Source organism: Pygocentrus nattereri, chromosome 2, assembly GCF_015220715.1.
Source record: "Pygocentrus nattereri isolate fPygNat1 chromosome 2, fPygNat1.pri, whole genome shotgun sequence".
NCBI lineage: Eukaryota > Metazoa > Chordata > Actinopteri > Characiformes > Serrasalmidae > Pygocentrus > Pygocentrus nattereri.
In genome coordinates, this window is record NC_051212.1 from 25,513,210 (window position 1) to 25,529,201 (window position 15,992).

At 38.4% G+C, this 15,992-nt stretch overlaps 1 protein-coding gene across 5 annotated transcripts in view; it reads right to left on the reverse strand.

The window, feature by feature from the left end:
• Window positions 1–15,992, reverse strand: part of nhsl2 (NHS-like 2) — a 111,656-nt gene that overhangs the window by 16,519 nt on the left and 79,145 nt on the right. For all 5 annotated transcript variants that reach the window (XM_037534552.1, XM_017699684.2, XM_017699685.2 and 2 more), the window contains exon 2: window positions 4,446–4,598. In XM_037534552.1, the coding sequence (XP_037390449.1) occupies window positions 4,446–4,598 (153 nt within the window). The remainder of the gene's footprint in view (window positions 1–4,445; window positions 4,599–15,992) is intronic.

The following is a 15,992-nucleotide window of genomic DNA, read 5'->3' on the forward strand; positions in this document are numbered from 1 at the left end:
ACCCTGCGAGAGGTTAAAGGAATACTCCAGTCTTACTAATCCCTATCTACTGCATATATAGCATAAATTACCATAGACAACATTTTTGAGTAATACTATTTGAGCAACGCAGTATAGGGGGCCTTTATAATGCCACTATAAAGTGCTTATTAAGCCTTACCAGTACAGTAGTTTGTAATTAGGTGGCTAATTTTAGGTATTATTAAGCATTAACTAGGATGAATTAAGTAGCTTTATTTGTGTATTATACATCATAATCTTTTGCATAACATTTTAGGTGTCCATTATTATGCCCTTATTGAGTATTATCAAGCCAATAACTAGTAATTAACTGGCTGCCCATTGTAACTTTATGAAGGACTATCTAGAGTGAGTTATTTCCCAGAGCACTTTCATTGCTCTTATTAGTCGACATCAAGACAAGGAATTAACAAGACTAAGTCAAGGCCAAGGAAAAATATATATTTGAAATTTCTTTGAAGTTCAGTTCACATGCATTATACAAAATATATATCATAATAATGAATTAATAAATTATATTAGCTCATCAACCTGACTCAGTTGAAATGTCCGTTTTCAGGTTTAGAAGCAATGACGTATAATGGATAATTAATGATGGATTATTGCAAATGATGGTTAATTACCAACTACTCACTTGATAAGACAATCATTTTATTAAATGTTTTCTAGAAAATGCTTAATTCATCCTACTTACTGCTTAAAAGTAATAATAATGTAGTAATAAACAGCTAGTCACTTATCAATTACTGGTTTTGTTAAGGCTTCGCAATTAGATTGTAAGGGCGTTATAATGTTTCACTAAAACAAAAGTTTTACCAAAGTTTGATGTTTCAAAGAACAAAAAACACACTGACACAACACACTTATAACAAAAATAAAGATGACGCAGTACAACTTTTTCTTTTGTGATATCAACACTCAATTTCCCCACATAAAGTGTTATACAATTTTATCTCATGTCTCCTTCCTGAAGTACATCATCCATCAATTGAGGTTTTTCTTTTTACTTGTGCCACACATCATTTTGTTGTTTTCATTCACTTGCTTAGAGTTTACAAGGAAAAAATGAAAGAGGTTCAACAGTTAAAACTAATAGAATCTCAAGCAAAATTTGTATGAATCGTATAAAAAATTTTAATCTGAGTCATGATTGTGACACTCATAAAAATAACCCTACCAAGCTTTAAATCGAGCTGTTTTTATTAGAAGCACTTCACCTAAGATGAGCGTCTAAAAAAGGATCATGCTGAAACTAGTCATTCCTCTGCTACCCCACAGGAAGAAACACACAGCTAACAACATTACACCACACAATTTTAGTAAATCAGGCTAGATTTGTTACAGTACTGGATCTGTTTCATTCTTTTTCTTCCCTCTAATGTCGTCTCCAGCATTTTCTATTGATACTGGCCCAATACAAGTACCTGGCAGGTATCGGGCCAAAAGAAAGGAACCTGCCAACTGATTTTAGCAACTGCTATTGGCTTCTATTGTAAGTATGCTTTAAGACAATGAGTTTCTGATCTTTTATAAATAAAAGTAAATGAGTGTCTGTACTAATTGGCCTAATGCATCAGCAGCAGCAGAGAATTTCTTTAATGCATCTCTGGACGCAAAACCTGTCCACACTGCCACCCCCCGACAGTTTATTAACAACACTAGCCACCATTAGTGAACATTGTGTACACAATACAGCATGAAAGCAAGCAACCATACACACACTTGCACCCACACATACAAATTTCAATTGCTTCACCATCTCAAACATTACTTTTAAAACCTCCCAAAAGAAAGGCTAGGATAGGATCTCTAGGGTCACACCTGAAACGTGGGCAGTTAAGTTCGAAAGACACTTTGATCTCTCATTGGATCGGCTTCATAAAAGCAAAAGCAAATAATTTTCTTCCCATGAGCATAATGTGTGCCACTAATGGTCTACAAACAAAGGGGTACAGTTGGAGGATATAATGCAGTACAAACATGCACCATAAAATAGGATCAAACAGTCTGTTAGGTAGCTAGTTCCTTCCTACTGTTAAACAAATAATAGGTGATGTAAGCCACTTTAAAACATAGCAACAGCCAGAGAAATATAATTCTTCAATCACAATGCGTTACCCCACTGAACCCTGTGCTCATTATTTTGTTTATTAACCTTTTAATGCTGAGGCAAACAAGCAGTCATTATTGCCATTAAATCTACTCTCCTCCTTTCAGTTACTTTGGTTAAACAAATCAATGATGAGCCCTTAGTGATTTAGCTTTCATCACAAATGTGTCACACCTGCTCAAAGACTCACAAGCAACAAGAGCAGCATCATGCTTCTTTTATATAAGCTCCAACTCCAATGCTGTTACATGTTACTATAGCCAACATTGACATGCGTGGATCCCAACTACTCTTTTAAATGAGTTTCATGTTTTGCTGTCAGTACTTTAGCAAAGATAAGGTTAATCTTAAGACTTATTCAGTAACTGTTATAAATTACTCAGTAACTTCTGTGAAACAACAATCTAAGTCAAGTAATAATGAGAGTGATCAATCAAAGTGTGGGTCCATATATGGATCCATAATGTTTAAGGGATTAAAACAGTTTTGAAAGTTTGCTGAAATCCAACTTTGTTTCTGTTCTCTGAAAGAGGCAGCTTGCTGGAAAAATCATTTTTTGTGGTTGGAAGAAAGAACCTCAAACTAAATTCTCAGCGGGTAAGAAGCTGGGAAACACACACTGTTGTATTTGAGAAGCTGAACAAGAAAAGGACACCCCTACACCCCTACACCCCTCCGCTACACAAATCAGTAAAACCGTTCAACTGATAGGCATGTAATAATAAGAGGAGCTTCTTTTCCATCATATATTTCTGCATATACAGTAATGTGCAAAAGCCTCCCTTAATTTATTTCATTTCCAGTCAAAATGGCCATTAGGTACAAGTTATTAATATTTCAGGAGATATTTCTGTGGATAATAGATAAAAGATCATTTGTGTGCATAAGGAAGAGCAAAGTCAAAGGAAAGTAAGTAAAAACAGGAGTTTCCAAAACTGAACTTTAAAAAATTATTAAGAGAGACAGAGAACGGGGGACTTAAAACAATGCAAGACCTGCAAGACCACCAAAACTATTACCATCAGATAAACAGCACTTAAAGCTTTCATCTTTTTCAGAAAGAGGGGAAATCACGCTCCACTCGTTTTTCATCTGAAAAAAATCCACAGGTGTTTCTGTCTATCCTTCCACGGTGAGAAGACAGCTCAGCACTATGGGTCTGAAATGATGTGCAGCTGACAAGAAGCCCACACTGAGTGAAGATGACAACAATCAAAACAAATAATCAAACAAAAAGATGATGGTGTTCTCAGAACAATGGACTGACCACCCCATAGTCCAGACCTCAACATCACTGAATGTGTTTAGGAATGTTTGGTTTCAAAGAAGTGGGAAAGGCAACCAACTTCTAAGACTGAACTCTGGAGGTGTGGAAAACTAGATTCCTTTGAAAAACTAAAAGCAAGTCTCCTGAAAAGGATGGAAGCTGTAATAAAGGCAAAGTGTGGACACACAGAACAGTGAAAAAAAATCTGCATTATAAAAGCATATAAAGCTTCTGTGTAATTTTCGGTACTTGAAGACTATTTTGGTGGGAGATCAAAAAAAGAATGACTTTTGCACAGTACTGTATGAATCAGAACAGAATTGTTTGTATGCTCACCATGCTCAGAACCACACACAGAGACACACATACTGACCAACCACTCCTCGCTTAAGCAACAGCTGCCCTCTGCATATGAAACGAGAGATGACAGGTACTGTAACAAAGACTCAAACACATACTCACAGAGCATGACTAACATCTGCTCATCCTTCACAATTATGCATTAATGTGTGGTGGAAAGAATGGACTGAAAGAGAGAAGAGGAAAGGAGGGAAGCAGGGAGGGAGTGTGCACACACACACACATACACACACACACACACTCATGCACTGAAAAGCGTCAGGAGGTATCTGCATTGATGTATTCATTCAGTGAAGTGTAAGAGCGAAATGAACAGAGAAGAGAGCACGAATTCCCGAACCAATCAAAATAAATCTGATTGATCACAGAGAATGTTAAGAGTATGAGTCAGAGAGAGAGAGAGAGAGGGGGGAAGAGAGAGAGAGGATGGAAAGAAGCAGAATGGAAGGAAAACAGAGATTACACAGAGCACAGGCAATACAAACACTGTCTGACACAGACAGTGATATTTATAATGTACTCATACTAGCACAGAAGACGCACCACCCCTAAGCCTGGAGAAGCAAAATAAAAATAAGCGTGCTAATCTGAACAGACGATGGAGCTGAAGGATGGAGCTTACTGTCAACAAACGAACCCTCTTGAACCCTTCACACATGCACACACCCTGCGGCTGGACTCTCCTACCTTGTAGCAGGCTCTGGAGGTTGAGCTGAGCCTCCTGGTGCAGCTCCTGCACGCACTCCGGCCTACTCCATGAGCCGAACACATTCACATGCTGTTGCCATGACGATTGGAAGTGGGCCGTTCGCTTGCTCTCCGAGTCCAAGTTGGTGGTGGCTGGCAGAGAGAGAGAGAGAGAGAGAGAGAGAGAGAGAGGTGGGAGGGACGCAGCAAAAGAGGGAGAAAGATGAGAGAGGGAGGGTGGACGAGGGAGGAGAGAGAGAAAGATACATAAATAAAAATTTATGACATTTGCATAACTAATATCAGCAGACTAGGGGCAGGATAATGCTGGATTTTGGCAGAGAGGTAGCAGGATCCGACACGGGCAGCTTCACAATCAAAGAGCTGCATTACTGTAATCAAAATAATTAATTTGTCATGATCGTGATGTGTTTATCTGCAGGGTTGAATGAAAAGATGCAGTTCATTACATTTGGAATTCCAACATGTTTTCACAGAAATTCTCGCTTATGGAGTTTTGCTTTGCCGTTGGGTAGCGCATCATCACAGGTTCAAAGTCAGACCACTTTTAGTCCTTTGGGCATTTTTACTTTACTGTGCTCTCTTGAAATAAAGGTTCCTAAATGGTTCTTGGTTTGAATTTGTTTCTTGAAAAACTCTCTTCACTTTTGCACATGAAAATGGTTTATCATAGATGTTTTTCCATGGCATGGCACCAAAGAACCCTTTTTAGCACCTTTATTTTTTAAAGCCTAAAGCTTGCCTTCATACTGGACGGTTATAATTACTAGCAATTGTCACACAGTTAGAATAGCTGAATATGAGCGTAGGTACTGATGAAGATGAGTACTGTGGTACTACGTTATGTGGAGGACTACTTGAACCACAAGTTCTCACCTAAATAATATCTATAAGAGTTTAGACGGTAGTGTGCTGTTTCACTAACCATCCTGTCGGATACAGTTATGTGAAAGAATAACTGTGTAAATATCACATTTGCATAATTTTCCTTTTACTCCAAATCAGCCAATATATGATTGGTGTCTGAAATTTGCTTTTTTCGTTTTGCAGCATTGAAGCTATGAGGCTAATGTTGCTAACAAGTAGCTGAAGCATATAACTATGACTATAACTATTGAGTCTGGTCTATATCTAGGGACCTTTTTCTGAGCATATCATGAATATCATCAGTACTCAAAGATTTTAAGGGATTAATTGTATTTAAAGCAACACAGTAAGTAGAAAATATTGAATGTCTTAAGGTATCATGATTTTTTATTTTTGCCATACTGCCAACCCCTGTGTAACACCACCAATTAGCAACTGTGCAAACTTCATGACTAAATCATCACAAACTTGTCTCAAAGTCTGTTTAGTTAAGTAATCTCATGTATACTTGTTTATGTGGTTTGTGACACTCTATGACCTTGTGTCACACAAGGCCTGCGCAAAAGTATTTACATTTTCTATTAATATTACCCCATTTCACAATCTGCACTACAGTCCCCAGCATGCAATGCAACTTAGTGTGTGCTCTGACTCTCCTACCCCAACAAAAATCTATGGGACAGTTTTTACCCCTCAATTCTACACAATTCTCTGCAATTCCACACCAGTCATATCACCAAATCCATTTCACTTCTGCCAAACACTAAACATAAGCTCAGCAGCTCGGGAATTGAGCCCAAGTCTGATGAACTTGCAGCAAAGAAAGGATGCCAGGTGTCTAATTCAAGCAAATAGGTAGGCTTAAAAGACTGAGCACCTGGGGTCATTTTAATTTTGAATATTTCAAGTGTCCATTTAATATTTCAAGGTCTATAACAAGTGTCTGTATTTTACTGTTGAGGTTTTTGCATATTTTGAGTGAACAATAGTCAGTTTGAGTCATAGAACAACATTAAGTAAAAATGAAATGAAAGCATTTTTTTTCTCTGGCCCACAGATTTGTTGAAATTTTTTAATATGGCCCTTTTACTGGTTGAGTTTGAGACACCTGATCTATGATATAGTGTTACCTATAAAAATAAATAAAAACCCATCAAAGCTAAAAACATTAGAGGCAATCATCTAGAAGCCCTCATTATCTTTGTTCCATTATGTTTGCTGCACTGAAAGATGCAGATTTCAGGTACCAGATACAATAAATGTCCAGAAGTATCTAGACACCCCTTCTAATTTGAGAATTTAACTGCTTTAAGGTGCACCCACTGCTGAGAGTAGGTTCTGTTGCAAGCACACAGTTTATATAATCTGGATGAATAAGCAATGACTAATAGAATGGGGTGCTCTGCAGATAAATCTATGCCCTATACTAAAAGCATCAGCTAGATGTGAATAAAGATCCCCTAAACATTGGGCTGTGGAGCTCTGTGTTCTCTGGAGTAATGAAGCTCCCAACCAATACCTTTGGGATGAGTTGGAGTGGTGTTCCAGAGCTAATTATCCAACATCAGTACTTGGCCTCACTAATATTCTTGTGGCTAAATGCAACCAAATTCTCACAGCAATATTCCAGTCTTTACAAAAGAATAGAAGCTGTTAGTGCATCAAGGAAGGACAAAGTCTCCATTATAATACTGTTGATTCCAGCATTAGCTAAGCAGGTGTCTACAAACCTTTGGATATATTTGATTTGATAGAAGTTTGATTTTCTCCAAATATTTTGTTTAAGGTTAGAATTCGTTTACACAGTATACACACAATTCACCCCTCACAGCATGTTAGTAAAAAGTGTGATGTCTTCTATTTAAATTAAGGCAAGATTCCCTTATCAATAAACACTCACTTAATAAGAGAGAGACGGAGTGAGAGGGGATGAGCGAGAAGGCAGAGAGAGAGAGAGAGAGAGAGAGAGAGAAAGGAAGTTGCTCAATTAGCCCCCAAGAGGTTTAGCTGTGTACACTTAATTACAAGTTCAGCACTACTTCTCCAAAGAGAAATGAATAATGCTGTTCCCCTCCTTACGTAACTCTGTCTGATTTAGAGGTACAGAGATGGGAAGGATTAGACGGAAAGGCGACCTGTGGGCATGAGTGCAGACACACAGAGAAACAGCAATGATAGGAACAGCCAAGTTCAGATGGTATGCTGTGGTCTATCTAACAGATACAGAAATCCAGTGTATCAGGAGATACAACCTTGACAGATAACAGTCTGCTGGAGGTACCTTGACACTGTGAATACTGAAAAGTGCATCAGGTCATCTATGGAAAAATCAACAAGCCAGACAAACATGTCTATATCTTCTTTGAGATGAAACCAGGGCCTCCATCACCAAGCAGCTAGCTAACTTAAGATGAAAAGTCAAATATATCCAACAGGATAAAAGGTCTTTAGTTTTAGCTTAGGTTAACTGAGAAATTCTGCTTTCTGAAACACCATCTTGGTTTCGCCCATGAACAACGCATCCAAATATAATAGCTCACCTGTAGATGATTCTACTGCGTAGGGTCACATCAAACAGAGGACAGGTACTATGTCTTGCAATTCATTAATTGAATAAAACAGAGTGTACAGTTAGTCAATAAAAGATATATATATACTTAAAGCTGCATTGTGTAAGATTTGGAGACCTCTCTGGTGGTTATGTGTAATTGCATGCAATGTATGGAAGAACAATTTGTAACTCCAGTTGTGCTTAAGACTCCTTCTCTGAGTGGATGAATCTGATGACTGCAAGCACATTGAAAGAGAATTCAAACTTCTGAGCATGTAAGTGAATTATCTACTATCACCATCATATCTTCAGTGTATCAGTATAATATTGATATTACATTTGAGACATAAACATTGAGTCAGACCTTCTCTTTGAGGCTGTGAATGTGACGTTAATACATAAAGCCTTATGGCATAACAGTCTCTCTTACACAAATACATATTTAAACTCAGACCAAGCATGCAACACCAAAATTTCACATAAATTAGTGGCTTCTATGTCTATGGTTGTAGAAAACAAAACATTTTATACAGGTAAATCATATGAGTTGACATCTATAAATCAAGAAGCTGTAAAGGAATCACCTGAAACCTTCTCCTTATTTTGATACTTTTTCTGAACCTTATCTGTGGTGGCTTGTTTCTCTGTACACCCCACAAGAAATACAGCCCCATACTCTAGACATGATCAGATGAAAGTGTTAAATTTCAACCAGATCCTCAACATGGGCTCATTTCTTGCCATGACTGCAAGAATATATAGTCGCATTTTTCATCTCCTCAATGTGAATGTCTCCACTAAGGTGATCATCCAAGTGGAAGCCTAAGTATTTTGGGCACATTATAACAGGAACAGCTTGTTCACCAAGAATTAAAGGAGGGAGAGAGGGCATTTTTGAAAAGCATAGCCAAATGTGTACAGTTCATGGGTAAAGATTTTAAAGGGCAGTGTTTTCTCACATTTGAAATCTGTTTTAATGCTATATTTGGAGATGGGATGTTGCTTTGTTTTGGTAATTTCTGCTGTTGTTACGATGGAAACAGACCTCCACTGAAAAAAAGGCTTTGGTCTTAGTGAGCCTTTCCATTTTTTTATAAATAAGCAATAAATAAAACACATTTTAAATAAGAAAGAAGATTTTGACTGTTCAAGGAGGAGCTGAGAGAGCAAGTGAGAGACACAAGTGCGCACACACACACAAACACACGCACACACACACACACGCACGCGCACACACACACACACACAAAATTAAGTTTTGCTTTCTTCATATTTTTTTTGTTTTTTCCCTTGCATCCTTTTCTTTTTTTCAGCTTATTTCAAGTCTCAGTATGATCTAATCCCTAAATGCAAAGACCCTAGTTGGAAGAGACACAACCTCACAAGTCAAGCCCTTCTTTGTGCCATCCAACCCCCCCCCCCCCGACATACAGTCACATACATGTTCCGCTTAATTAGCTAAATATATTCACTCTCATTAGCAGCTGATTAACTAACATGAACTGCACGGGGGCTCCAGGACATTAAATAAGGCCCAGTGGCTCTGCACCAAAGCCCCTCTCAATGTGACTCTAATCACTGTGAAGGAGAGGCCATTCGAAGGGCTTTTGGCCAAATCCGCAAACTCTGAGGAGGCTGCTACTGCCACTGCAGCCAGCCATAGATAAGGTTGCAGAGTTTAAAATGATAGTTCAGCCAAAAACCAAATTCACACAGTGTTGCCCTTAGCCCAAATGCAGGCTATCAGCCAAAGCATGTTTGGTATCTTGAGTTTTATTTTTAGGTTTGCACTAGTGCTATGAGGCTAATGTAACTAACAAGCAAACTCTGAGCAAACTGCAATCCTGAATCAACACACACTTACCTTAGGCCAGACTAATGGCTCAGTTCAGTAATTTCATATAGACTCGTGATATCTGACACTATGAAATGGTGCTGTCTAAAACAGCTATCTTGAGGCTTGAGCTATTCAGTGAGCAATAGCAAGATGTGTATCACAAGAAATTTTACATTGAGACAAATAAGTAATTAAAGAGCATATATATTGCTGTTGATGGAACAAAACCCTGTATCTCCATTTTTGATGTTTTTTAGTTTTTGACATTTGAAAATACCTGTTGCTCTTTACATTGTGCCTAAATTTCATGATGATTGGACCAAATGAAATGGAAAAAAGTCTGGTTCCATAGACTTACATTAAAAGTAAAGTATGTTTTTTCCTTCTCCTGTAAAGTTATCATTTTGAAGATTATTATATCTGTTTCCAGAGTTCTCCTCGAGGAGGACAAGTACTTACAGTTACAATGTAATAAACTAAACCAGGTGTGCCACTGATAGAAATGACCAAAATCCATGTAATGACTGGAGTTCACAGAGAAGCCTGAAACCAAACCTGTGCTCTTTTCATTATATTCTTCTAACCAGCAAAAACTGTACTGAAAACAAGACATTCTTGTTACTTTTTACTGCATGTTTATGAGCTTTATCACATTTAGTCTATGGGGAAATTGTTTGCATTTTAGTTTTGGCTGAACCATCAATTTAATTTTTACCATTTACTTCATAACTGTTGTGGGTTTGATGGGAAGAGAGCCCTGGATCAGCACAGAAGAACATTTTCAACCAAGAAGACTCTTAGACAGAATATCACAACGAATACAAACTACTTAAATCTCACCCTGTCAAGTTTCCTTCAGAATGGAGAGAAATGCACTCACTCGTTTGAAAACCAGCAGGAGCATGAAGAGAAAAAGTGAACTTGAGGCAGACACATCACCAGCATTATTTCAGGACTAGAAAAACAACAGAAATTCTGTGGGCTGCTGTTGACAACAGGTATGGGTAGAGACGAAGGAGCTCTCTCTTTATTTATTCATTTATTCTTGTTTGTTTGTTCTTTGGACACATATCCCACATATAGTGCAACAAAGCAGCTGGGTGAACAGCAGCTACCTCGCGGAACAATCGGGTGTGTGTTCAAAAGGCCATATTTCACAGCGTTTGTTTAATATTTTGTGTGGTTGCCGCCCTGCTGTCCTGTGTCCAGAGGGTAAATCTAACCTGTGTCTCTGTCCACTGCGCATGCAGTAAGCTCAGTCTGGAGAAAACGTCACAAACACACATGTGGAATGGAATGTGCAGCTGGCGGACCACAAGATATGTTCCCTAATGAAAGACACACACACACAGCAGGACTGCAAGAGATGGACAAAATAGTCGTAATGCATTTATACTGCTACATATATTCTTTACAACACTAAAACGCTTTAGTGAAGAAACATTGTGACATAGCGAAAGATGGCCTGCATTATTTTAACTTAAATGATTGACATTACATGAATACTTTAATCATTACGCCCAAAACAGTCATCTGGAAAAGTGACAGGTCAGCGTGATCACAGCACAAATGCACTGTGACTGGCTGAAGGGCTCATTTGTATATTTCAGTCTTTCACAATATCAGCAAGGGCCAATTTCGCAATAGCAGTAAAAGGGTCCAAAACCTACAGACTTCCAGATTTTTTTTATAATGTTTAAGTGAGTTTATGTAGCAAAAAACGCTGTAGTTCATATGTATGTAACCAATTTCCATGCTCTTTTTACCCCTTAGAATTAAACAGGCTGTTTTTGTTATTGTGCCTTTTAAGACATTATAATAAGACATATATAAAAGAACTTTGTTCTGACTGGCTGCCCTCTACTATGCCTCGTTTAAAAAGCAGACAATGGTGAAATACGGGAATAAGTGAATGGGTGTGGCTAAACAGTTGTAGACTGAACAGATGGATGTATTTATATGTTGGTTTTGTTTGACATCACAAAAAAACAGTCTATAACTTATTTTGCATATATAAACTGTTTAGTTTTTTTTCAATAGATACTGAATCAATTTTTGTATTTAAAAAATAAGGAAAATTTGTTTTTCTGTGATAACAAACAATATATAGTGCAGCCCTAATACAAAGATGCATGCAGGGTACATCTAAAATATTACATGGCAAGGGAGTATTGGGAGAACAGGGAATTGGGATGCTTTAAGAATAATACAGCTTCCTGTGCTTTTTTAGTGTTGTTTCAGGTGAAGTCGCTCTGTGACAGGCCTTTCAGCGAAGCCTTCACTGTTACTCAAGATGACTTTTCACTTCGCATTTTACACAGTGCATGTATCGTCCATAGAAACTTCTAGAAGATAGCTTAAGAAGATCCCACAGAGCATGAGCGAAAATATGCTTGAGAGAGTAGAGTGCTGTCTGTCAAGCTTTCTCATGTAGAGACTTCAGCTTGCTGGCATTCACACACTCACACTCTCACACACGCTCACGCAGACACACATGCTGAGGCATCAAAGTATGCTTTTGAGCCGTGATCGCAAGGAGAGAACTGCCAAAAGCAATTACTTTCAGAAAGTAATTGCAGTGACAAGAATTCCAATGCAGACTCCCCCTCATGGTCCCCAACATACTCCCACTTCTCCTCACTCTCTTTTTCCTCTCTCTCTCCTTCTCTCCCTCTCTACCTCTCGTTCTTTCCTTCCACTGATGTGTGAGATTGAAGCCTTTCCACTCAGTGAAGCAAAGGCAGCACCTGATGGGTTTTTTACGTGGTGCAGATAGAGAGGCCAGCAGCACTGATCGGATGGTGATAGGAGCTTTTTACACCGAGGTGGTCAGGAAGATCTCACGATTGCAAATGTGCATAAATGTGCACTGACAGCTTTGCACAAAATTAGAATTCTTGAGAATTCATGCTTTGTACAGTTTTATATGAACCGTCTAGAGGCTAATAACTAAAACTAACTTACTAACTAAAACTAGAAATCACAACATCATTTATATTTTGTTGTGAACATGAATACAGTGCTTATGCAGGTACGGTTGCTACCTGTACAGGATTTTCCTGGATCATCCAGGCTTTTGGTTGCCCTCTTCTGAAGTTCGTAGTGCTTCATATTATCCAGTCAAACCATTTATATTCAATAAATGGGTTCTATTAATTCAGAGTACCCTTAGCGTAGGGAGAAGTATTTGGGAAAGATTTTAATATCATGATTAATTGTAATATGATTCTTCAAAAAGTTTTAACAAAACATAATATTAATTTATTAATAAAATATATATTGATACATTTGATAAGTAAACCGATAGACTAGAAGATACAAAGTAATGCCACATTTTAAAAATGTGTTATTTATATTCAACATTTCACATCTTATAAAACTTGACAGCTTTCTATCTTTGCAATCAGAAATGCAGTTGTGTTTTTAAGGACTGATGTACTGATGATATCCATAATATGCTCAGAAAAACATATTGTCACATATTGTGATGTAATTTATCGTAATAATGTCATTGATTGCAATATTGCCAATAATTTATATATATATATATATATATATATATATATACAAACTTTTCTTGCTTGCTACCCATACAAATGTTCTTGCTACTGTCAGTGGTATTATAACAAAGTGAAAGTGATTGGCAACTCAGCAACGAAGTGGTAGGCCACGTAAAATGACAGAGCGAGGTCAGCGGATGCTGAGGCACATAGTGCGCAGAGGTGGCTAACTTTCTGTCAATCGCCACAGACCTCCACACTTCATGTGGCCTTCAGATTAGCTCAAGAACAACATACAGAGCTTCATGGAATGGGTTTCCATGGCCGAGCAACTGCATCCAGTCCTTACATCACCAAGCGCAATGCAAAGCCTTGAATGCAGTGGTGTAAAGCGCCGCCACTGGACTCTAGAGCAGTGGAGACGTGTTCTCCAGAGTGATGAATCACGCTTCTTCATTTGGCAGTCCGATGGAGGAGTCTGGGTTTGGCGGTTGCCAGGAGAACGGTACTTGTCTGACTGCATTGTGCCAAGTGTAAAGTTTGGTAGAGGGGAGATTATGGTGTGGGGTTTTTCAGGAGTTGGGCTGGGCCCCTCATTTCCAGTGAAAGGAACTCTCAATGCTTCAGCAGACCAAGAGATTTTGGACAATTTCATGCTCCCAACTTTGTGGGAACAGTCAGTGTCTGACATCACAAATGCGCTTCTGGAAGAATGGTCAAAAATTTCCATAAACACACTCCAGTTGAACAGTTGAAGCTGTTATAGCTACAAAAGGTGGGCCGACATCATATTAAACCCTATGGATTAAGAAGGCAGATGAGCAAATACTTTTTGCCATATAGTGTATATGGCAGTAACACAAAATTGTGAATTCTATCAAATGATGAGGATGAAAGATTCAATACTGTATTACATTGCTTGACCAAGTGCTATATTTAAGCCAGAATGTGCCTGGCATTCCTTCTTTAGGCAACTTTATAAAAGCAGAGATTTTGGAGAGTGGGGAAACTCTGATGTAAGTGTGAAGCCAACACTGACATTGTCCAGATTCACACCCTACATGGACACATATTCATGGAAACTAGGCATATTTTTCCATTTTGTTACGTTTTCTTCTCCATGGTTACTGTATCTAAAGCAGCAAGAACCCATGAGACATGATAATTTGATCAGAGAGGGGGAGACAGACAGAAAGAGAGAGAGAGAGAGAAAGGGATCTAGAGAGAGAACTGTCTTGATATAAGTTTCTTTATATAGTCTTATAAGAATTTGTGTGATAAATATGAAGTGTTTAATGTAAATTTCAATCAAAACTAAATACTGTTGCATCCTCCACAGGCTTCAATGCTGTGAAGGGTTTAGGGGGTGTTACTGTACAAAGTGGCTCTAGGGGGTGCGCCACGCTCCGAGTAAAAAGGTTGCTGTTGTTGCGGAGGTTGTGTTTATTGGAATAATTGTGTCTGAGGAAAGAGAGGTTTTGAAATATAATCAGTGGTGGTTACAAGTGTCTGCCCTCTTTGTATGTTGTGTCCTCCAGCTGTGTTTAGTGTCGGGGTAGCACAGGGCTGGGCATTTGTTGCTGTCTGTTAAAGTGTCTGTTCAAAATAAAAGAGCATTTGCATGTATGCGCAATGTTTTCTGTGTCTTCATATATGCCACAATAAAAATACATTTTGTTCAAAAACTAAATACTGTTGACCACTGGCAAAACTCTGAGAAAGTCTCCCGTAGCTACTGCTGCTATGCCCATCAGATTTTCAATTCAGGCAGGTGTGTAGTTAGAACTTTTTTAGTTGGGTGGCCAGGTATAATCCAAATATTTTACTGGGATGGTACACTGCTAAAAAAAACTAAATAAAACACAGTAACGGTTACTCCTTACTGTTTTAACTCTCCGCATAACTAAATATGTCCATTACTTCCACATGAATGTGATGTATTTTAGTCATTCATGAGGAAATAATGTAGTTGAATCAAGGTAAATTAAATGTAGCACTTTTTACAGCACAACGTTAATATTGATGAAAGATTGATTATGTCAAGTGGTGTTTGTTGTCATTCCTCAATATAACTTACACTGGAATGAAACAGAATGAAATCCTCAAGCTTCAAGGTGCAACACCAGCAGCACATTACACAGGACTTTAAAGTGTGCAGATACACAACAATGTGAAAAGAGACAGGCCATAGAATTTAATAATTTAGGCTGTTAAATGAGTCTACCGGTTGGAAAGCTACCCAGACATCACTGTAAAAGGTAACCTACAACACATTCATGCATTCAGTTGTACATAGAATTGAGTTGGTAGCATAAACGTTTACAGCCGATTCATTTTTGATGAGTCTTTATAATGCAGGTGTCACACTTGGCTCCTCCCACTCCCCCATGTGCTTTTTGTTTACCTTTTGATAGTCCACATGCTTCTTTGTTTTGTAATCCCTAGTCCTGCCCCCTTGTTTTGTGACTCCGCCCCTGATTGTTTTCACCTGTCCCTCGTCTTCCCGGTGTTGTATTTAAGCCCTGTGTTTGCCCTTTGTTTTCAATGGTTTTTGTTTGATGTATGTTTGTTGGATGTTTTGTTATTCTGGCCTCTGTCTTGTACTTCAGTCTTTATTTTGTCATGTCTGTCCCGCGATCTCTCCATGTTGGTTATATGAACCTGGACTGTCATGACCACGGCCCTGGATTTGCCCTCAATATAAGTCGCTTATCTTGGCACGTGCAACCGCTTCCTCACTCCACGTTACAGTAGCTCACAGAGCAGCACTG